General features: G+C 31.3%; 2 protein-coding genes and 1 pseudogene across 8 annotated transcripts in view; 2 read left to right on the top strand and 1 right to left on the bottom strand.

Annotated features, from left to right (window-relative positions):
* Window positions 1-1,635, top strand: part of DDX60 (DExD/H-box helicase 60) — an 87,944-nt gene extending 86,309 nt beyond the window's left edge. For all 7 annotated transcript variants that reach the window (XR_005655691.1, XM_039876128.1, XM_039876131.1 and 4 more), the window contains one exon: window positions 207-1,635. Coding sequence is in view for 6 of the 7 variants with exons in the window: in XM_039876128.1 (XP_039732062.1) it covers window positions 207-306 (100 nt within the window). In the remaining variant the exon portion in view is untranslated. The remainder of the gene's footprint in view (window positions 1-206) is intronic.
* Window positions 1,636-4,062: 2,427 nt separating this feature from the next.
* LOC120613195 (probable ATP-dependent RNA helicase DDX60) overlaps window positions 4,063-24,267 on the top strand; it is a 78,330-nt gene continuing 58,125 nt past the window's right edge. Inside the window, exons 1-9 of the mRNA XM_039875784.1 lie at window positions 4,063-5,752; window positions 10,741-11,025; window positions 15,208-15,277; window positions 17,354-17,543; window positions 17,889-18,230; window positions 19,262-19,384; window positions 21,271-21,441; window positions 22,730-22,888; window positions 24,096-24,237. Of these exons, the coding sequence (XP_039731718.1) occupies window positions 10,746-11,025; window positions 15,208-15,277; window positions 17,354-17,543; window positions 17,889-18,230; window positions 19,262-19,384; window positions 21,271-21,441; window positions 22,730-22,888; window positions 24,096-24,237 (1,477 nt within the window). The 5' untranslated portion in view covers window positions 4,063-5,752; window positions 10,741-10,745. The remainder of the gene's footprint in view (window positions 5,753-10,740; window positions 11,026-15,207; window positions 15,278-17,353; window positions 17,544-17,888; window positions 18,231-19,261; window positions 19,385-21,270; window positions 21,442-22,729; window positions 22,889-24,095; window positions 24,238-24,267) is intronic.
* Window positions 13,211-13,329, bottom strand: LOC120613523 (uncharacterized; annotated as a pseudogene).

Raw genomic sequence — 24,267 nt, forward strand, 5'->3', positions numbered from 1 at the left:
CATTCATTATTTATGTGTTTATGTATGTATATATTTATTTATTTATTTTTGTACAAGATTTTTTGAGATAACCATTTTTTATTATTCCTCATATTTTGCTAAGATTTCATCATCTCGTGAGGGTTCTGCCTACTCGGGGAAATCCCTTCTTATAACACTGACTCTTTTAAAATGGATGTTTTATACATGTTTATTTTCATTTACAGTGTTTCCTTGCGTGAACTATGTGAAAATGAAGAAGACAATGTGGTCTTAGCATTTGAACAACTGAGTGAAACCTTCTTGGAAAAACTTAAGAAAGTCTAAAAACGAAGTCTATCCAAACCTCTTAAAATACTGCCAGTCTCATTTTTCAAGACATACTTAATGATTCTCATGCTTTTGTCACAAATACGTATATGATGAAGTAAAAAGGGCAAGTACTTTGAAGTCCGAGTTCTAATTAAATCTTCCATGTTATCTCAGAGTATGCTTAGATGAATTATTTAATATTTACTAGTCTTGGTTTCTTTATATAGTTGGAGAATAATGCTTATGTCTTAGCTACTTTGCAGATTGATTAAGAAAAATGCAAGGATTTTGTATGTCACTGAAAAACAATTTTTACTCTGTAAGGTGTAAACAAATATTAAATTTTTAATATTTTTCTCCTCAATGTCATAGTTTGTGAAATATCTATTAAGGCTAAAATAAATAATTACAGTATCCTGAACTTGAAATATATTTTCTGCAATTTATCTAAATGTGATTATGTGACTAAGTAATCTTAAACTACTATTTTAAAATTATAAATGAAAATGCTGGTATAAATTCTGTGATGCTTTAAAATTAAATGTAGCTAATGATTTGGCTTGATTTTAATTGTATATTAGTGACTGGAAAACCACAAAGAAATAAAATGGGTTTAATCTACATACCATTGGTCTCTTTATGTTAAATCTATGTATCTGTCAATTCATTTGCACACACACACATATACATTTTATATAATAGTTTCTGTATACATTTGACCCTTGAGCCACACAGGTTTGAACTATGAGGGTTCACTTATACATGCGTTTTTTACACTAAATATATTGGAAAAGTTTCTTTGAGATTTGCAATAATGTGAAAAAGATCACAAATGAACCATGTAACCTAGAATATTTAAAAAAATTAAGAAAAAAAGATATGTAATTAATGCATAAAATATGTGTAGATACTAGGCTATTTTATTACTACCGTAAAATATGACAGAGCTAATTAAGGAAATCATGAAAGGAGTTGTGGATATGGCATAAAAAGTGGCGGTGGTGGAAGTGGTGAAGGATTTCAAGAATGGATCTTGGAGAAATTCAAGAGCTAATAGATACTACGCCAGAGGAATTACAGAAGACCACTTGATGGAGAGGAGTACTTCAGGACCAATGCCAGACGATGAGGAGGAAGATGTAGAAGAAGCAGTGCCAAAACACAAACCGACATTACATTAGTCAATATGGCAGAAGTGTTCCAATTATTTAACACTGCCTTTGTTCTTTTACGACATGGATCCTTCTGTGATACAGGCACTGGAATGAAAGCAAATGGCGGAAGGATTGATACTATATAGACACACTTTTAGAGAAATAAAAGAAAAAAAAAAACAGACAGAAATCGAGATGTATTTCCATGAAGTTTTGTTGCCACTTATATTGCCTCTCTTGCCTTCCCTTCCATCTCCTCCTCCTCTTTCGCCTCTGCCATTGCTGAGACAGCAAGACCAACCCCACCTCTTCCTCCTCTTCCTTGGCCTGCTCACTGTGAAGAAAGCAACAAGAGAAGACCTTTATGATGATCCAACTCCATTTAATAAATAGTAAATAATAATCATGCTGTACAGTTAATAAACTTATCTGTTGCATATGTGTGTGAATGTCTTTGTGTGAAAATCTAAGAATTGTACGGCAAGAACTGCATGAGACATTTTTGTGTCGTCATCATCATCGCCTAAGTATTCATCGTGTAGAACATCATGTGCAAGGCTTGTATGGAAGTAGCCGATTCTTAAGTAGGTATAAGGTGAGTGATATTTAATATAAAATTAATAATGTGTTAGTTTTCTTACTGTTTTGTAACTTTGCTTTCAAAGAATTACATTACTGTACAGTGTACCTCTCATGTAACTGGAGAAACTGTGTATCAGCCTATTATCACAGGTAAGTGGTTTTTTAAAAATAACAATTTCTCATATTATATTATGAATATGACTGTAATACTACTATATGCCCCTTACCCCCATGTTGTTCACAAGCTAACTGTAATCATTTTCCCTCCATAGACTCAGCCTCAGATTCCTGTTCTAGAATCTATTTTTGACCCTAAACTTGAGCAAAACATTTTATCCTCAAAGCAAAAGGTCTGCTCTGTCCTACTACTCAGATGTCTTATTTAAAGATAATCTTTTAGGTGACATTATTTATACATAAATTATATGGGCTTAAAAAACAGCTGTGATTCACTTTGTCTGGAGATAGAATACTCTGTTCTTTGGAACATTATCGATGTGCCATGTTAGGAGTCTCTCCTTTCTTTGGCTAAATCCATTTTCATTAAAGACATGCACTATGTCAATTTCTGAAAACCAAGACACTTAGAAACCAAAGTGATTTTTACTTTTCCTTATCTCTACTGAAAACAGTAATACAAAATATTAATGTATTATCATGGTAAATTCTACCAACATTTCTGTTAGTGTATTTTTCCATTCTATAATTTCTGTTTCATTCCTTTTCATAGGGGAAGTCATGTCTTATCAAAGTATTTGATATAAAACCAGATTAGTTATTATTATGTATGTGGTTATGCCAGTATGAGACCAAATCTAACTTCCTACTTAATTAATAGATTGATAATGCTTGCTCTGTATATTTTTGTGATGCTGGAGTTGATAATGAGCCTTGATTATAACTACTGCAGCTGAAAGATGTCCTAGAAAACAAACAAAAAAAAAATGCAGGCTCTTTCATTGCATTGACCTATTCTTGTCGCACAATTCTAGATAATAGTCCCTTAGGGGAGAATATATGATCATGCCTTGGCCGTGGCTGATTTTATGCAGGTTAGATGTTCAGTTAACACTGAGGCTAACATAAAGTTCGGTTTAACACATAGTAGAGTTAGCTAGCATTGTTGTTAGATTCTTATAATAAATATTTTAAATTTTTATGTTTTTTTTAAGTTGTTAGAGTCATCGACTCTTGCTTCTTTTATCCTTAGCATCCCTGGCTCCCTAATATTTTTCCATCAAAGAATTTGCCACACTACTTTTAGGTTTTGTTATGGAGTGAAATAGAAAATATAAAACCTAAGAAAAAAGAAGATGTGGGAATATCTCCAGGGTTCATTGGAGAAGGAGTGTGTGTGTGTGTGTGTGTGTGTGTGTGTGTGTGTGTGTGTGTGTGTGTGTGCAGGTGTGTGTGCATGTAAGCGTGATAGCGCACATGCATGTGATAGATTTTAGCTCTGTGTCATGTAACAACCCTTTCTTCACTGGAAAATATGAGTCTGATAAGTAAACTGCCACTCGTGTTTCCAGAGTATAGTATTGAATGGCCTGGCTGTTCCATTTTCTTGACAATTTATGTATGATATAACAGTAGGAGGAAATGAAAGTATGAGATTTTCTGCAAATCTTTTATATCTTTCACTTTGTCATAATAAAATTGTCACCTTTGAGTAAATTTTCCACCTCCTAATATATAATCAGTACTAAAGTCCTATTGACATAGCCTCTACAAGGTCTCTCAAATTTATATTCTATTTCTATCCACCATGCCTGCCCAGGTCCATGTTTCTGAATTATTAGAAAGTATAATAATTTACATTCCAAATTCTTGTCTTCCGAACAAACCTGTATATAACTGTCTAGTTAAGCTTCTTAAACCCACCTTTCCTGCCTTCTTCCTGCCTTCTTCCTGCCTTCTTCCTGCCTTCTTCCTGCCCTTCCCTGCCTTCCTGCCTTCCTTCCCGCCTGCCTGCCTGCCTGCCTTTTTCTTTCCTTCGTATGCCCATACTTAAACTCACTACACATTGATCGAATGCTCATTATATGACATGCATAGCAGGAGGCACTGAAACTTAGGGTCAAGTGGGAAGATTGAGGTAAGTAGATATGTATATTAAAGGAAGAACATATTAAAGACTAGTTACAATTTTATCCTTGGTATGTGCTGAGTTCTTTATAGAAGTTATTTCCTTTAATTCTTAAGATAAACCTCTGAAATAGTTGTAATTATTTTTGCATCATATGGGTGTAGAAATTTAAACTCGGAGCAATTAGATAACTTGCTTAAGATCATGCAGCCAGTGACAATAAGACTCACTTGAAGGCTCTGAAAATAGTCCATCCAAGTCAGAGGTGATAAAACAAGATCCTTAAAGGCAGTGGAGCTAAGCATAGAAAGGGATAAATATGAAATATATTTTTAGGACATAACAGGATATGACGATGAATTCAATATAAGTCTGGTAGGAGAAGAGGTAGGTTTCTCATTTGAATACAAGAATGGATTTGGATGCCATTAAACTATGTAGGATATAGCAAGGCAAACATTTGAGGAGCAGAAAATGATTTCAATTTGGGCCGTATTTAGGTTGAACTGCCTCATTAACATTTTCTTGTAGGTAGAATGAGGGACAGGATCCAAGGTTCAGGAGAGATATTCAAGCTAAAGATGAAAATTAGGAACACAGCAGTTATCAGTGAATATTTAATATTAGGAACTACAGAGGCATATGCTCAAAACCTCATGACATTTTATCAGTGATAAAATCCAAACTTGCTGAGATGCTATTTAAGACCTCTATAATCTTGTATCAACCTTTCAAGCCATAATGCCTACTTTTTTTCAACATGTTATATCTTTAATAATCCAGCCAAACTAAACCAGTTCAGAGAGTGCCCTCCAAAGTAGTTTGCATTTTTCTCTTTTTAAGACTAATTATTTGGTTCTGAATTTCCCCCCAATTTCTTTATGGAAATCTTAGCCATGCTTTAAAACCCCCTCGAATATCACTATCTCTGCGCAGCTTCCCTCTCAGATGATCTTTTCCCTTTTTGGACCTCATAGGATAGGGATAACATAACAGCACAAAGAGAGGAAGCATCTGAAAAATGCAAAGGAAAGGGCTTGCAGAAATGACTAGCTCAGCTAGTTATAGATTAACCACACAGATCTTTAAATGGCCTTCTGGAAACTCTTGCCACACCTAAGGATCTGTAAATAGGACTGGTGTGGGAATTCCTTCCCCCTTGCAGTCCCCTCCCGAAACTCCCCCTCCCATCAGGTAGACCCTCAGACGAAGGAATCACGTGCCCCTTGCATGGACACTGCAGGGGTATATAATCTGTAAGAAATCTAACCAAGGTGAGCACATGCTTTTGTGCCAGACTGCAGTGAGAGAGTGAGGCAGGTGTATGTGTTCTTTGGACTTTTGCTTTTCGTTTCATATATACTATACATATATTTCTATAGGGTGTGGCCTAAGGAAGTGGTATAATGCTGAGTACCTACCTGAGGTATTTAGATTTTCTCTTAGCCTCTCCAGGAAATGAAACTTAAAGCAAGGTGACTGCTGATGCATAAAAGTTGCTGTCAGTGGTTCAGTTAGAGGAATAGTATGGTTCTGTCTGTTGTTTCTTTATCTTCTCAGGACACCTCTAAGGACTAACTTCCCCTCTCTTGTGACTGCTGGTGGCTGTTGAACTGTGAAAAAGCAACACAGACCACAGGTAAAAGGGGGTTTGCTGCCTTATGTATAGATGAAATGGTGAGAAAAAATACAGTGCATATGTCGAGGGAACATTTAAGAAAGAAATGGCTGCTAAGAGCTAAGCTAAACGTGGAGGTTAGACTTAGGACAGAGTAGTGGTGGTGGTTTCAGTCTCAAGACAAAATAATTTATTTGTAAATAAATTAACTCCAAGATTTATTTGAGATTGATGTCAGAATGGCTGCTTTAGATTGAATTTACAATCTTAAAACATGCTAAGACTTCCCAGTAACAGCTTGATTGTTAAAAATAAATGTGATACACAACTTGCATTAGGCTTATAACTTAATGTAATAGACAAGACAAACATACAAAGGACACACCCATATATTAATTTAAGTAAATATTTTTAACTGTTCTGGGAAGTCCGGGAAGGGACAGTGATGAGCTTGGAGGACTGATTAACAATGAATGGCCTTAGTAAGTGAGAAATCTACCTTAAATGGTGGTTTATAAACTTAAGTTTAAAAATACTATTAGCATATTTATCTTGTGTGTATTTCTAAGTTTAATAATTGGGAATTGTGTTTCACTTTAGGATAAGTGTAGATATATGATTCAAATTAATTGGGATTCTCTGAACAATTAAGACTATTTTTCTGCAATATTTCAATAAAATTGGAAATCAAAGGGAAAGTTAGTTCTTGCCTCTGTATTTATTTCTAAAATCTATTGTGAGGCTCACTGGAACAGCCATTTCTCTTTTAATAACCACAGTAGTATTGTTGTCTATGGAGAAAGATAAGGGCCTTATTATCAGAGAAACTCAATTCTTCAATTTATTAGTTGCATGACCTTGTGCAAGCTCTCGAACATCTCTGATTTTCTGATTACTCATCTGTAATATTAGAGATAATAATTCCAACAATATGAAATTATTCAGAGGGCTATATAAGGATGAGTAGAAAATAGTTTTAAAAAACCACATACTTTTTTATTTTTAAAATACCGATACATTGTGTGGTAGAATGCAAAATTTATATGTATTTTTACTAAAACATGTTAAGAATGAGATATCAATGAGATGATATGCTTACCAAGGCTGCTGTTAGATCATTCCCTAGATCGTTTGTAGTTGGGGTATTTCTGGGGAAACGTTTGAGAAAAAAAATGGTATTTGTGCTAATTATTTGTGCCTAGGATATGCTTCCAGTTTTTTCTTGATACAATTGACCAGTGGGATTAATCAAATAAAGTTTATACATATTCTATCTGAGGACTAGGGTAAGTATTGATGATAATCTTTAAACGGCATACCCTGAGCAAGTTTGGTGAGGTGCTCCATTCAAACTCTGCTTTCTCAGATCTGTTGCTGGCCTTTGAACATGCTGTTTTTCTAGAATGCTCTTACCCTGTCATTATCTGAAAAACTAATAATCCTCAAGTTCAAGTTCAAATATCATATCCTCTGAGAAGCCTTGTGCAGTTCTCCCAAGCACTCCCCAGGTTGTGTTTCCATCCTACCTAGTGCATTTACTAGCTATAATACAACCCTCATCATATTGCCTCTTAATTAATCCGCTAATTTTTCTTTCTCTTTCTCTAGATTGTGTGTGTCTTTCTTATTTATTTATTTATAATTTTAAAAAATTTACTTTTAATTATAGTTGACATCCAATATTAGATTCAGGTGTATAGTGTAGTGACTTAACATTTATATAGCTTAGAAAGTGATCACCACAATAAGTCTAGTAACCACATGTCACTGTACATCATTATTATAAAATTATTGACTCTGTGCCCTATGCTGTACATTACATCCCCATGACTTATCATAACTGAAAGATTTTATTTCTTAATCCCCTTCCTTTTTCCACTCAAACCTTTACTCCCTCCCCTCTGATATCCATCAGTTTGTTCTCTGCATCTATGAGTTTGTTTCTGTTTCATTTTGTTTGTTTTAGATTCCACATATAAGTGAAATCATAGTCTTTGTCTTTCTCTGTCTGACTTATTTCACTTAACATAATGCTTTCTAGGTCTATCCATGTTGTTAGAAATGCAAGATTTTATTCTTTTTTTTATAGCTGAGTAATATTCCATTGTATATATGTACCACATTTTCTTTATCCATTTGTCTATAAATGGACACCTAGGTTGCTTCCAAATCTTGGCTATTGTAAACAATGCTGCCATAAACATAAGAGTGCATATTTTTCAAATTACGTTTTCATTTTCTTCAGATAAATACCCAGAAATGGAATTGCTGGGTCGTATGGTAGTTCTATTTTTAACTTTTTGAGGAATATCCATACTATTTTCCATAGGGCTGCACTATTTTATAATCACACCAACAGTGTACAAAATTTATCTTTTCTCCACATCCTCACCAGCACTTGTTATTTGTTGTCTTTTTTATAATAGCCATTTTGACAGGTATGAGATGATATGTCATTGCTGTTTTAATTTGCATTTCTCTGGTGACTATGGATGTTGAATATCTTTTCAAGTGTCTGTTCACCAACTGTACATTTTCTTTGGAGAAATGTATGTTCAAGTCCTGTGCCTCTTTTTAATTGGATTATTATTTTTTTTGATGTTGGGTTATATGAGTTATTCATATATTTTTGATACTAAGATCTCATCAGATGTATCATTTGCAAATATCTTCTCCTAGCCATATCCAGTGTCAGAGAGTTTACTGCCTGTGTTTTCTTCTAAGAGTTCTATGGTTTCAGGTCTTACATTTAAGTCTTTATTCCATTTTGAGTTTATTTTTGAATATGGTATAAAAAGTGGTCTAATTTCATTTTTTTTGTATGTATCTGTCCAGTTTTCTAACACTGTTTATTGAAGAGACTCTTTTGTCCATTGTATATTCTTCCCTCCTTTGTCATAGATTAATTGACCATATATGATGGGTTTTTTTTCTGGGATTCCTCTTCTGTCTCTTTGATTTATGTTTCTGTGTGTGTGTGTGTGTGTGTGTGTGTGTGTGTGTGTACACACACACACCAGTACCATACTGTTTTCCTTACTATAACTTTGTAGTATAGTTTGAAATCATTGAGCATGATACCTCCAACTTTATTATTCTTTCTCAAGATTTCTTTGGCTATTCAGGGTCCTTTGTGGTTTCATACACATTTTAAGATTACTTGTTCTATTTCTGTAAAAAATGTCATTGGTATTTTGATAAGGATTGCATTGAATTTGTACATTGTTTTGGGTAGTACGGCCATTTTAACTATTAATTCTTCCAACCTATAAGCATGGTATATATTCTTCCATTAGCATCTTCTTCAATTTCTTTTATCAATGTCTTAGAGTTTACAGAGTTCTGGTCCTTTACCTCCTTTTTTAAATTTATTCCTAGGTATTTTATTCTTTTTGATGCAATTGTAAGGGGATTTTTTAAATTTCTTTTTCTGATAATTCATTAGTTGTGTATAGAAACTTCAAATTCAAAAGGTTCCTGAATGTTAATTTTATATTCTGTAAATTAACTGAATTCATTTATTAATTATAATAGTTTTTTGGGAGAGGTGGATTCTTTAGGTTTTTCTCTATATTGTATCATGTTATCTGTAAATAGCAACAATTTTACTTCTTCTCTTCCAGTTTGGAAACTTTTTCTTTTGTTGTTGTTGCTCCCTTGTCTCATCTTCCCATATTGTGTTGAATAAGCGTGGTGATAGTGGGCATCTTTGTCTTGTTTCTGATGTTACAGAAAAAGCTTTCATCTTTTCACCATTGAGTATAATGTTAGCTGTGTGTTGGTCATATATGGCCTTTATTATGTTGAGGTATATTTCTTTTATACCTACTTTGTCAAGAGTTGTTATTAGAAATGGATATAGAATTTTGTCAGATGAGCGTGTGCTTCTTAATGATAGAGGCCTTGAGTATATTGTCTAGAATAGTGTCCAATGTCATAGTAAATACCCAATAAAAGATGGTTGAGTAGATTAATTAATTAATTTTATTATTATAGGCACTTGGTAAGATGACAGGTATTATAGCCAAATTACTCTTAGATACTCTTTTTACAAAAATAAAACATTGACTTTTGTTTATATTTATGTGTAGTTTCTTTTCATATAACTTGTTTATTATATCTGTGATTTCTTTTAAAGACTCCATGACATTAAAATATCTTGGAGACAATGCTACTATTGATTAGAGTTTTTTTACAGAGAATTATTTTATCTGCATGTAACTGTGTTGTGAATCTAAGTATCTGTAGTACCTCTGGTTGTATCTATTTGCCTTAGCTATATGGTTGCCTTTTATAAATTTGATTTCTGAGGAATCACACTTGACATTTCCCTCTATAAGCTGAAGAATGAACATTTTGATGTAATATGAAGTTATGCTGTCTGCCAGCCAACAGAGCAGTGTGCCATTGTTGTTATCTTGGTGTCACCACTTAAATATTTTACTGTTAAAAAAAGATAAGATAAAGGAAGACTACGCATGTTAACACAATGAGAGAGTACATATTTCATAAAGTCAGCTGAGAAAAAGATGGCAGTCATTGGGCACACAGAAACCAGCAAATTTTAGCCTTGATTGGATGCTAATTCATTGTAATCTGATTGACTATGTGCTCAACTATGAAATAAAAGAATATGATAGAAGTAATACTTAAAATGCTGGAAATTAATCTATGCACACTGTTCCAAAGTAAAGATGTACGTAGAAATTTTTACTATTTTCTAGTTTTCTTGAATCAAATCCTCCTTTAAACATATACATTAGTTTTTGTCTTTGTAAATGTGAATTTCACATATATATTTTCAGGGCTATGTTTTGCCCTACCATGCACCTCCACGATCTCTTTTGAGTGACTTAATTGGAAAAGGTTTATGAAAAATTATCTCGATTATGAAAATAGGTATTGAGATTTAGAGAGAAGAAATCAAAGAGTTTTTACCTTTGAAAGGAGTAAACTATATTATGATATATTGTTTTAAATAAAGTGATAATTAATAGCTTTGTTTTTAGAGATCATGGCTTCTGTGACTACTATGTTGAATGAAAAATCAAGCCCTAATAACAGAGAAAGTGAAAGTGAGAGTGATTCTGAAATTGATAACGATGACGACAGTGAGACCACGGAGAGCTTGTTTTCATTTGATCAATCTGAAGAAGAAGATCATCTAAGCTCAGAAGAAGACATAATAGAAGAGCCAGCTTCTGGGCACTTACCATGTGAGTTTGAAATCAATGAAGAGAAGCCTTCAGAAGTTGAAGCTATAGATGTCAGCAGTTCTGATTTTGAAAGATTATGTGAAGCATAACCCATGGATGAATTTCCCTTCCTCCTTCCTTTTTCTCTTCCTCTTCCTCTCTCTCTTTCTCTTTCTCTTTCTCTCTCAACAATATTGTTACCTTTCACCATTTTTTTCCTTCCATATTAAAAAAATTTTTTAGTTGACCACCTGAATGAATAGTTTGCTTGGCTTGAAATCTATATTGTAAAATAATTAGATTTAGAAAATTTTTATGAGTGTGTATAGGTGATTTTATTTAAGTTAAATATGGATCAATTATACTCTATTCTAGCATAGATTCTTAGACTTTTCACCAGTCCAGTTGAATTAATAAATCCTTGGGAATAGGGACTGAGAATTAACAATTTTAAGGTTCTCACATGATTCTGATTATAGTACTGAAAAACTAAAAGCAGATCCAAATGACTCTGCTTGACTCAAAAGGTTAAAGAGTATTCGAATATTAAACATAAATTTCTATATTTAATATTAGCACATAAAATACAATTATACAGAATTTAAAAAATCATGTTGAGTTTTAATATATATCTCAATATTAAAAATTTTGTAATAAAATCTGTATATTATCAGATTAAATAAAAATATTTCAGCAGATGCAGAAAAACATTTAATAAAGTTCAATAGTCACTCATGATTAATTTTTCAACAACTAGGAAAAGAAAATATCTAAACTTTATAAAAGTAGCTTGCTAAAAATCTATATCAAACATCAAATAATGATAAAACTTTATCTGCTTTGCCATTAAAGTGAGGTGCAAGAAAGAGTATTTGTTCTCATCACTACTGTTTAGTATTATATCAGAAGTTCTGGTAAGCATGAAAAAACTAGAAAAGTAAATAAGATGTGAAAAATGTGAGGATAGGGAAGAAATAACTGATATTATAATCTACCTCAGGCAGTGAAAAAAATCTACCTTAATTTCCAAGAGAATCCACATACAACTGAGAAATAAGAGAAATCTTCTTTGGGATATAAGATGGACATTTTAAAAATATGGATCCTATCAACATCCATATGGAAATGTCCATTAGTATGAAATCTAATACTGACTCGAAGCACCAGAAATGACTAATTGGAAAATGTATTAAAAGAAAGAAAACTATCAAAATAGCCACACAAACTAACATATACTCAGGAATAAATCTAACAGAACATATTAAGAAGAAAATAATTATGAAATATTATAGAAGAACTTAATTGAATAAATGTAGAAATATACTACATTCTTTCTTATTATTCAGTATCACAAATATATCAAGTATCCCCAGATTAATCTTTAAATTTAATACATGTTCTATCTGAATCTACTCTTTCGTCTTGCCTCTACAAAAAAATGCAGTAGAATATCATAAATCCATATATAAATATAAGAATCATTTATTTCAGATAACTAAAGATTGTATACAAATCAGTTGGAGAAAGACAGCCTAACAGAAAATGGGCAAAGGTTACAAATAAGCAAATTACAAAAAGGAAATCTGAACATTAAAAAAAAATAGATATATATACTCTACAAGATATTCATCATTGGTAGTAATATAAATTAGAACTATGAGATACTATTTCACATTTCTCAGATTAGAAATATTTTAAAATTTGATAATATCAATATATTGAAGATAAATTGAATATCTCTGTAATTCTTACTTCTTAGAGAATCTCTCTTACATATGCTCAGTGAGACATATTAAAGTTAATGTACAATATGCCATCGTTTGTAAGACAAAGGCAAGAAAACAAAATAAACTAAATATCAGTATGGAATTTAAAGATAATATATTCATAGTAGGAGTATTATCAGCTGCTAAAATGAATGCACTATATGTGTTTCAATATGAATAGATCTCAAAATGATGAAGTTGAATGAAAAAAACATGTAGAATATCATTTAATTTAAGGAGACATATAGCAAAGAAATATCACATTGTTGGTTGCCTCTGTGGCAGACAGAATGAGAATTCAACTGTATCTGTAATGTTTATTTCCTTTAAGTAAATTTGAAGCAAATGAGCACAATTTTAACATTTATAAGTCCCAACGATGGGGTACATAGGTATTTGTTAGTTATTTTTTTTAATGCTTTTCTGTATATATATATTTTTAGGCGAGGCAACCCTTGGTTTACTTCACAAATTGCAAGGAACTTGTCAGCTTACATTCCCTTATTTTTTATTTTTTATGCCTACAGCACCTGGTCATCCTAGGTGGTCTCCCATCCAAGTATTAACCAGGCCTGACCCTGCTTAGCTTCCGAGATCAGATGAGATCGGGTTTGTTCAAGATGGCATGGCCATAGACTACTTTTCTATATTTTTAAACTATCATTATCACCCTTCCCCCCCAAAAAGGATCAACTGAAATTTAGGGTTGCCCAATTACCAACCGCCTTTTATTTTTATATTGATTAAGTTACCTATATTTGTTTATTCTTCATCTGGATAATGTATGAATAACATTTACCCAGAGCAAATATTAATAATTTACCTAAGCTCAAATTGAAATATTTCTTACCTACTCAGAAACTAAAAGTAAGAAAAATTAAATACAGTGTATCAACTTAAATAATGTGTTTCTAAAATTATTGACACTAATGAAATAAAACTAAAATATTCTTCCAAATGAATATATTTTCATGACTCTAACCAATTAGGCAGACTCTTGATAAGTACAACTTAAGACCTGGTAGCAGGGTAACATGCAAAGATAAGACAGACAGAAAAAGTTGAGAATCATATAACTTCACTCATATTTGGGATATAAAACTGAAAGCAACAAATGAATAAAGCAAACACTCAATTTAGTAGTTACCAGAGGAAAAGCGGGGTAGGCAAAGAGATAGATAAGGATAAAGGGGGTCCAATGTATGGTGACAGGAAGAAATTTGACTTTGAGTGGTGAACACACAATGCAATATAAAGATGATGTATTATTGAATTGTACACTTGAAACCTATATAATTTTATTAACCAATGTCACCCCAATAAATTTAATTTTAACAAATTAAAAAATAAAGTGTAAAAAAAGAAACCTGGTAACAGGAAACTTCCCTGCCACCTTACACAAAATTTTTTTAAATCTTGAATCTGTAACTATTCACAATATTAACTTATTGGGTTGTTTCTCTCAGCATAGATATGAAAATAACAATGACAAAATGAGATTATAAAATACTTGAGTCACAAAATGATGAAGACATTTGGAGACTTCTATGTTAATCGCAAGAAATAAGTACAATTTTAATGAAAATATAAGTTTAGCCTTATCATTTGGTTAATAATTCCAAAGTAGCTTTTAGGAGTGAGGAGCCATATATTCTTAATCTGGTCCTGTATATGGAAGTGTCTAGGGACCCCATATATTTAACTACTCTTTTATAATACCTAATAGCCCCCAGTTATGCACAAATTTATTCTCTTTGAAGGAGAAGCAGTTACGGGAGGACTTAGTATCAGTGATAACAATATGAGAGACTACTTATGTTGTAACTAAAATGCAAAAAAATCTGATGTATTTTTATATTCCTGCTTACTTTTTTTTGTAAGACTCACGCTGACTAGATGAACTCTTGTTTTCCTTTACATACCCTGATTACTGGATCAGATACATTCAACAAGGGCATGGAATATTAAAAAGAAATTTGCAGGAGAAATTTATTTTAAAGAATTAAATCAATTTTCTTTTTTTTTCATCTATGGGAGAATGGAAAAATACAGGATTTATCATTTTACGATTTATCTTTAATGAGAACTTTTTAATATAGATACTACATCTATAAATGTATATGAGTTATCTAAATATATATATATCCATATAAATTAATTATAAAAGTGGTGAATTTTCAGTTTTATGTACATTTTTGCCTTTGTGGATTTGTTATAATTTATATATATTATTAAAATTCATTATGTATATTATTAAAATTCATAGATTTTATGACAAGTCTAATTTTAAAACTGTAGGATTTGGCTTACCTTGCCCATAATTAATCTTAATAGTAGTAATTTAGTTATATTCTCATTTTTAATATATCTATCTTCTACATGTTTATTGACTATTTCAGCCATGTACATGCAGTCTTGTATAAAATATAAATATACTCAGTTAACAACAGATGTTAATTGTCACTTAAAATCAATTTAAACTTGAGTATTAAACTTCTGTTATTTATTTTTAAAGGTTTAACTGAATACAAGAAAATTCTGAATGAGCTCTCACTGTTAATTTGGAAAACTCTGTCAAAATCTAAGTAAGTACAACACAATACTTCAAAGCTATATATCATTCGAAGTAATTAATTTCAACTGTATGGCATAATTTTTTATTTATTCCTGCTACAAATAATTTTGGAGAAACTGCCAATGGGGCAAGAGATTAATCTTTTTGAAAACAGGTAAATATTTTCTTTTCTTGGGAAGGATTATGGTATACAGCTTTCATTCAAGAGCAAGGAATAAGATACTGAAAACTTTGAAAAGAGGTATAATTGGAGGAAAGATTCAATTTGCTTTTAATGTTGCACAAGACTAAAGTAAAGATTTAATTGACGTTATATTACATGTCAAAATATTATGCAAGTGTCATAAAATTGTCTTTGGTATGTTTTACCTAATACCAAAGCATTATATAATATCGACAAAGACAAATACACCAAATCAATGCATTATTTAATTCCCTCAACAGTTATTTTTGTGTGCCAATTAATATGATAGGCGCCAGGGTACAGTGATAACGAAAGTAAAATATCCTGCCATAGGTGATTTATTGAGTCTAATATTATGGTGTTTATCTCCACATTTCACTTTTCTAAAATCATTTAGAATAGATATACTATAATTTTAATTATATACAGTTACAAAATAAAACAAGAAACCCAAAGCATCACTTATAATAAGCATATTTAAGCACATGTTATGAACTAAACATAGTTTGGTTATAGTCACTTTATAGATATTTATCTCGTTAATTCTCACAGCAACTACGTGAAATATTATCTGCTTTAATTCCCACTGACATTGAGAAAATGTAGCACAGGACAGACAAGCAAGTAAGCCGAAGTCCTAGAGCTTGTAAGTGATAGACACAGGATTCTAACCTAGGCAGTCTAACTGCAGAGAATGCAGTCTAACCCCCTACATTATATGCTTGAATATACAAAGATTAAATTATGAAAAAAAGCAGAATTAACGTATTTCTACAGTGTTTTAATTTTTTTTTATGGTAGTGTATAGTAGTACCCACATCCTAGCCACAACACCCAAGAAACAAAACAAAACAAAACAAAACAAAAAGAATTGAAGTTAGAAAAAAAATATGTTCATTTTTTACAACACCAGGTATTGGAAATTATATAGATGAATTGAATTTCTGACATCTGCACATGCAAGTATAGCTCTGTACAATTGCTTTAGAAATCAATTTGGTATTATCTTATAATATAGAAATCAATAATGCCATTTCTATAAATATACCCTAGAGTTTCACCTGTGCATTAGGAAACATCTACAAGAATGATCTTTGGAGCACAGTTTGTAATAGTAATAAAGGAAGAAACACTTCAAATGCCCATTAAAAAAGATGTAGAATAAATTGAGATGTAGACATATAATTGAATATTATACAGCAATAAAGTTATTCAAGTGTAGCTTCCTGTAACCATATGATAGAATTTTAGTAGTAATTAGTAATTAAATTTAAAAAGTAAATTCCAGAAAACATATATAAAACATTGTTCATTTAATAAATATTCAAAACTAGGCATACATATATTGCCATAAAAAATTAAGCTCGAGAATGATGAAAACTAAATTCAAGGCAGTAGTTGCCTCTGAGGGGGAGAGATAGGGAGATGAGTTCTAAAAACAGCTCATAAGGTAGATATAAGTTATAGAAAATCTTTTATTTCTTGAGTTGGTTAAAGAGTTCATAGCTGATTGTTATATATTAACTTAAAAAAGCAAAATAAGATAGTTCCATACATATAATTGATCAAGGATAATGATTGACCTAATTTTTCATACTAGAAGTACAAAAACAATAAGTATCAAAATTTAAAATAAAGGTATAGTTTTTATATAGTTATGCTTATACTGATGAATTTCAATTTCACTATAGCATCTGTCTAATTTTTAACTAAGGGCTTTTTCTATTACAGAATAATGAGAATGCCCTAGAAAATTGTTACTTAAATATAATAGAAATTTGTGGTTAGTTTTTCTGTTTCTTAAACCAGAAGAAAATTTGTGTAACCAATCGAACTGTGGAATTTTCTCTCAAGCTATTATTTTTATTATCATTTTATCGTGTGTTTTATATTTTTATTCAGAATGGTGAACTTACTTCAAGACTTCGTTGAGTCTGAATTTTTTTTGATTGATGGAGATTCATTATTCATCACTTGTGTTTTTAATGTGAACTTCAAGGAAGGACAAACTCTTCACTTCTTCTATATTGTAGAACAATTTCTGCATGATTTCATTCAAAAAGAAGCCAGATTTGTAATAGTTTTCTTTAAGGTAACAGACAGATTTAATTCTCTACTCTCATTCTGTAGTATAAGAAAAAAAATTTTTTTTTAAATGTGATTAGTCATTACTCTTTTAGTTATTTTGCTTCTTCAGATTATAATTAAAGTCTCTACTAATAGGAATGATATCAAGAATTATTGATAGGAAAATAGCTAATGAGTCTTTATTTATTTAACATTTCTACAGGATTCAGAAAAAAACATTTTAATAACCTGACTTCTTATTTCTGTGTATCATGTTAATATAATAATTTATACATAATACTAATATTTAGAAAAATAACTAGCTACTTTTTTTATCTCTAAAATAAACATTGGTTTCTTTTTCCTACAGGATGCAGAAAATATGTATTTTAATTACCCTGAGCTTCTGGCCCTTCGTACCATATTGATTCAACATTTAGAATATAATACTGATGTCACTATTTATACAGAATTTTCCAACTGTTTGTCACCAGAATGGGAGATATTTCTTAAAGAATGTTATCCGTATTTCCTAATTGTTTCAGAAGAGGGAATAACTCCTCATCAAACTGACTTCTTAAACATTTTTATCATTCATGCTCTTTACCAGAAAATCAATATTGTACCGTCTTCAGAAATAGAGTCAGATGTCCTTAGAATCTATGGACACTATGCCTCAAGTTGCTATTTACACAAACAATTTTTTGAAAAGGTAAGTTAGTTTAAGTTGCTCAGAAGAAAGAAGAAATGTAAATGTGGAAAAATTAACCAGAGAACCCATAGCATAAGTCTTTATTAGAAAATTCTGGGCATAAGAAAACTCTGAAGGAATATTCTAATGTGGGGGAATAGGGCAGAATTTTTTTATATGGCTTTAACAAGAGGTTAGTTTAAGTCCTTGTGGATTAAGCCTTTGTATGGGCAATTTTGAGAGGTGGGGTGGAAAAGTATGGGCTAAATTCATGTATAAGGGTCAATTCAAATCAGAGAGCCAAGGACGTGTGAAGATCACAATGGGAAGTTCTTAGCCAGCGTCATGTACATAAATTACATATATGTGTGTATACATACATACACACATTCACTTACACATTCTTTATATAATCTTATATATTACATATGTATACTTTTTTGTGTGTATGTATTTATAAAAAATACACATACGTATATGTATATTTTGTATAAATACATACACACAAAATATATATATATATACACATATATCTCTATATATAAAATACATATAATCTAGGATGATTTTTGTTTATATTCTCACTTTTAAAATTAAGATGGTTTATAGAGAAAATATTTTATCATTTTATTTGCCAGTACTTTTTTGCAACTATTTTGAATAATTGTATCCATTAAAAATAGGTAGCTTTGAATACTGAGGCTTAAGAGTATCACTTACGATTTTCTTTATTTTTGTAAATAGGTAACAGATCAGTGTAGGGCAATATAAAACAATTGTACTACTACTAAGACCAGTACTTTTTAATGATTGGTTTTACTAGAAATAAGTGCATTTTAATTTCTTGTCATATGTTCTAATAACATCAGCAAACAAGTAGTTCAAGCAAAAGGAACTGAAGAATTTTAACTTGAATTAAATGATTTTTTTGTTTTGTTTGTAGTCAAATAGTCATGAACATTATTTTCCACCTTGTATTTAGTTTAACTAGATGTTTGGAATATGTATTTTCATTTGAACAAGAAGACTTACTTATGTGTTTTGTTTTTTAGCATGAGATACAACTGCGACATGTCTTACAGGTCTACATAAGAGAGTATTATCAAAAATCACAGGAAACAGAAATAGTTCTGTATGGTCATTTGAAACTAAACTTGGGATACGTACAGAAAGAGGTAATGACACATTTACCTGGTAACCAAAGTTCAGCATCTAGGAAATATATTTTTAATGATTTGTTGCTTCTGGAAGATAGATATTTCCTTTATTAACATTCATATCCTTACCGATTATATGGACTTGCATCCTTAAGATGTGTTCTTCAAGCTCCAGCAGGAAGAACCTTATTATATTTATTGATTACAAAATCTTAGACATTTTCTACAAAAAAAACCCCCAAACAAACCATACTTTGCGCGTGTGTGTGTGTGTGTGTGTGTATATATGTATATATATATATTTATATAAATATACATATTTACTATATATATATAGTAAAATTGGTGGAAGACAACTACAGTGATTAAGATCTTAAACTTTTATTCTTAATATATAGGTGACTGCTGTGGAATTGTATTTTTAGAAGATAGGAAATTTTTGGTATTCTGGAAAAGAAAGCTATCTATGCAGCTAGTAAATAGAAATTAAGCAATTGATCCTTTGGTAATCTCTCATGAGGAAGGTGACCTAAGTCAAAGGTTATTTTACCCTTCTGATTACTCCAAACACTATCTGATATTGTTTTCTCTTCCATAAATAATTCTTTTTGGAAGAGTAGGTATGATGTGATGATGTGATGAAGGTCACATGACTCTGGAGTCAATATGTTTATGAGCAAGATACTTAGTTTCTCTTATGAACAGCAGCCTATTGGACATCTCCTTGTGGAATTTTAATAGGCATCGCAAACTTAACATGACTAATTTTTAAGACCTTGACTCGGAACCCATTCCATTGGAGTCTTCCACATATCAGTAATGGTATCTCTATCCTTATAATTATTCAGGACAAAAACCTGATAGATATTTTTAACTTCACTCTTTCCCTCATACCCACATCACTGTCACTGTGTATCCTGAAACTGCTGACTTCTTATCATTTCCATCCCTAAGACATTAATTTGAGACCCTGTCATCTCTTGCATGGACAAATGCAATAGACTAGCATTCATTAACCTACCTGTATTTCAGCTCCTGCTCTTTTTCTCCAATGATTTACTTTCTACACAATAATTAAAGAGATTTTTTAAAAATGTAAATCTGATATCATGGTACTACTTTGCTCAAAATTCTACAAGGTCGTGTTATCAATGTTACAATAAAATCCCTGCAAACCATACATAGACTGTAGACACATAACAAACTTTTTAAATTGATGGATAAAGTCAAGTGACTTGTCTAATGTCTTAAGTTTTAGGAGAAGCAAGATTGTTGTCTCAGACTTTGATACCCTGACACAGAGAAAACTGTCCTAAGTCTGTATAGCAACCTCTTGCTCTAGTCTAGTTACCTCACTGAACTTTTTGAATTCTTGTTCCTTTCCAACTTTCACCAAAGTATGGAGATTGTAGTGATAATACTGTTAGTAGCAGTGATTCCTAATTATCAATTAGGAATTATCAATTATCAGTTAGGAGAAGACGGCTTTGAACATCAGGCAGATACATCATATTTGTTCCAGATGCCTCCATGGCTACTGAAAAGTGTCTGAACTGACAACACTGAAGAATTTACAAGTTAATCATTCAGGGACTTGCAAATTGGGTATGGCTTATCCAGATTTGTTAGAGTATAGAGATCATGAGGAGAAATAGTTATTAATATTAAATTGGTACTTAGAGCCTAGTTAGGTACAGCCTCATTCTCATTCTTTCATTAAACATTTTCCAACTGTTCTGTTCTTCCCTAGGGATTTTATTTTTCTTTTATTCTTTGCAAGATTAAATTTCAGTATTTATTAATGGGAAAATTTCAACTTTTTTTTTCCTAGGGTTAAATATAACCTGAGCTTTGAATTTTGTCCCTTGTAATTGGTAGGTCTTTAAAAAATTTTTGTATTGCAGATAAATCAAACCTTGTCCTTGCTTCAGAATTTATGGCCAGAAGGAGCTGATATCAGAAGTGTTGTCTGCTCCATTTCATGCTCTGTAACACTAAAACTCTATAAAAAAATGTTACATAATGCACAAGACTGTGAAAACCTAAACACAGGCACAGAAAATCATAACATGCAGGTGGGATTCTTTCAAAACAATTTAATTATTAAATGTTACTTTTATTTTTTTCATAAAAATGCTATTTTATTTTATTATTAAATTTATTGGAGTGATATTGGCTAATAAAGTTATATAGGTTTCAAGTGTACAATTCAATAATATGTCATATGTGTATTACATTGTGTGTTCACCACAGACAGTTAAGTTTCCTTCCATCACCTTATATTTGACCCCAATGTCACTTTTAAAGATGTGGCAATACTTATGAGTAGTAGCTATAGGTTAAACTCATTATCAAACAGAAAATATGTGCTTGTCACTTGTTTGTTGAATATACATTGATATAAATGTATTGATCATATTCTTATGAAGTCATGAAGGGCTCTGTACAAAACAAGTTAGAATAATTATTTTGTTTTCTGCAATGAGTTTGTCACTTCTTTCTTCCCTGACCAAAGGATAAACACCTATTTCATACTTGTTTTTGGCTGATCATGATGGCTGTTGAGAATGTCATAGACCAATTTTAGGAAATAGGTGTTGAGATTTAGTCTTTGCAAAAGCTGATGGAGAGTGGCATTGCTGACTGTGATGAGGGCGAACCTGGATAACTAGCCATCCACTCTGTTGGCCCAGAACTCATGTTTTCTGTTAATACCAATAATAATGGTGATACTACTATTAATAATAGCAGTTAATTTTTACTAAGTCTTTATTATGTGCTAATGCTAGGTAACTTATACACATGTCATTAATCTTTACAGCCATTCTGCACTGTAGATAGTCTTGTTATCCTACTTTATAAATGAATAAGAGTCAAACAGCTACCTGGTGGCAGAGCTAGGATGTATACCCGTGTTTTTTGTTTTTTGTTTTGTTTCGTTTTTTTTGCTGTACTGCACTGACTTAGCATATAGGCATATCTTGTACTAAGGAACAGGTATGACAATAAGAAGCTTTATCACCCCCCTTGTATTTCTGCTTTGAGATTATAAATAAACAAGTACTAGACATGCCTCCAAACAGGTGACCATACTCCACCATTTAAAAAAATGAAAGCATTATATACAGTAAATGCTGGAGCTCTATTTTGAAGAATCTTCACTCCTGAGCAAAATTAATAGTTTGTACTGTTTAAAAAAATAAATCATATGCTTATTAATTTTTTTCTTAAAATAACTGAATAGAAATTCATCTATTATATGGGACAATTATGGGTAAGATGCTTTAAGATGGTGTCATTTCATATCTGAATGTTTACATTGCCTATGTGTAGATCGTACTTTTAAAATTCATGTTCTTCTAGGACTTGAAAAAACCACCTACACTAAATGAAGCAGCCGATCTTTGCAGAATGCACTGTCTCAGTGTGATTTTCCTTCAACATTTACCCCTGTTTCAAAGAGCTAAGAGTAGAATCATTACTTATATTTGGGACAGAACACTTCTACCATTTTTAAATATGGTAGGTGAACCTCATGAAAGTTCATAAATAATGTAAATTCAATAAGGTAAAAGTTGGAAGGCAGAATACTTTGCTTTTTCTGATTTGCTTTTTTCTGTATGCATTTTAAAAATTGCTACCAGCAAACAACATGTTTCTAGGAAAGATAGTCCTGCCATATGTAAAAGTACTCAATAAGTAAAGTAATTCAGCTTCATGAAAAATGACCCATACTCTGAAGAATTCTAAATAATCAATTTCTTTGAAGAAACAATTTTTACTATTGATATGTATGTGTAAAAAATGATTTATATCATTTACATGTGTATACTTTATTCATTAAAATAGAAAAATTAATGTAAAAGTCATTTGTCAGCTATTGTGAAACTTTAAAAATCTTAGTTTCCATATTTGTCATAGTGCTTCTCAGTTTTATATTTTTGTATAGTGTATTGCAATCTTATTTTGAATTAACACCTTAGTTCAAGGAAAAAAGTACATCTTGCAAAAAACTTTAACCAAAGAGAATATTACATAATCTCTTTTATTATAACTCTAAGCCTGCTAAGAGTAAAATCATTCCCATTAGGTTTAGCACAGTATGAGATAATGGGATACTAAGTTACATAAAGGTAAAGTAATGCTTTTATGAGATTTTGAGAAACCCATGTAATACAGTAAATTAAGGTATAGTTATCATTGTAAAACTACATTGTTGATTTTATTACCTGATCATTATCGGCGCAATCATATTATGTATGCAGGTGATATTTTATTTTATATTTAAGAAACCCCATCTTATGTGTGATTGTATTTTATTTAGGCACTAACTCATTAAATGATGCCATAAGCAACTTTTAATTGAACCTCTCTATAACAATAAATTCTCTATAATGACTTTATTATTTTGGGTCAATAAAGGAATATTTTTTGTGTTCATGATTGTGCTGAGTTCAAAAGAATCATTTCATTTTAGAACTACAAGTTACCTAGGAAGATATAGATTAATCATGTTATCTTATAGTTGTGGAAAATGTAGCATAAAGGTAAGTCATTTGTATACAGTTATATATTTTGTCGATGCCAGAACATTGTGTTTTGATATTTACTATAGTTTCTTTTTCTTTGTATAAGGCATAGATCCTGTTGAGGGAAGTTTAAAAACGATATGTGCATCCTGGAAAAATTTTATCATTAAAACATGCCTCTCTTCTTTTTTTTTTTCCAGCTAAAGAAATGTACATTTTTCATCCTAAAACAATTAAAGGCTAGAAATAATTGGGATGTGAATTTCACTGGCCTGCCTGACTTAACTGATACTAGTTTGTGGAAAAATATTGCTTATTATTATGAAATTGAATATAATAGAGGTATGTTTTAAATAACTGTACAGTTAATTA

Source organism: Pteropus medius, unplaced genomic scaffold (genome assembly GCF_902729225.1).
Source record: "Pteropus medius unplaced genomic scaffold, Ma_sr-lr_union100, whole genome shotgun sequence".
Lineage (NCBI taxonomy): Eukaryota > Metazoa > Chordata > Mammalia > Chiroptera > Pteropodidae > Pteropus > Pteropus medius.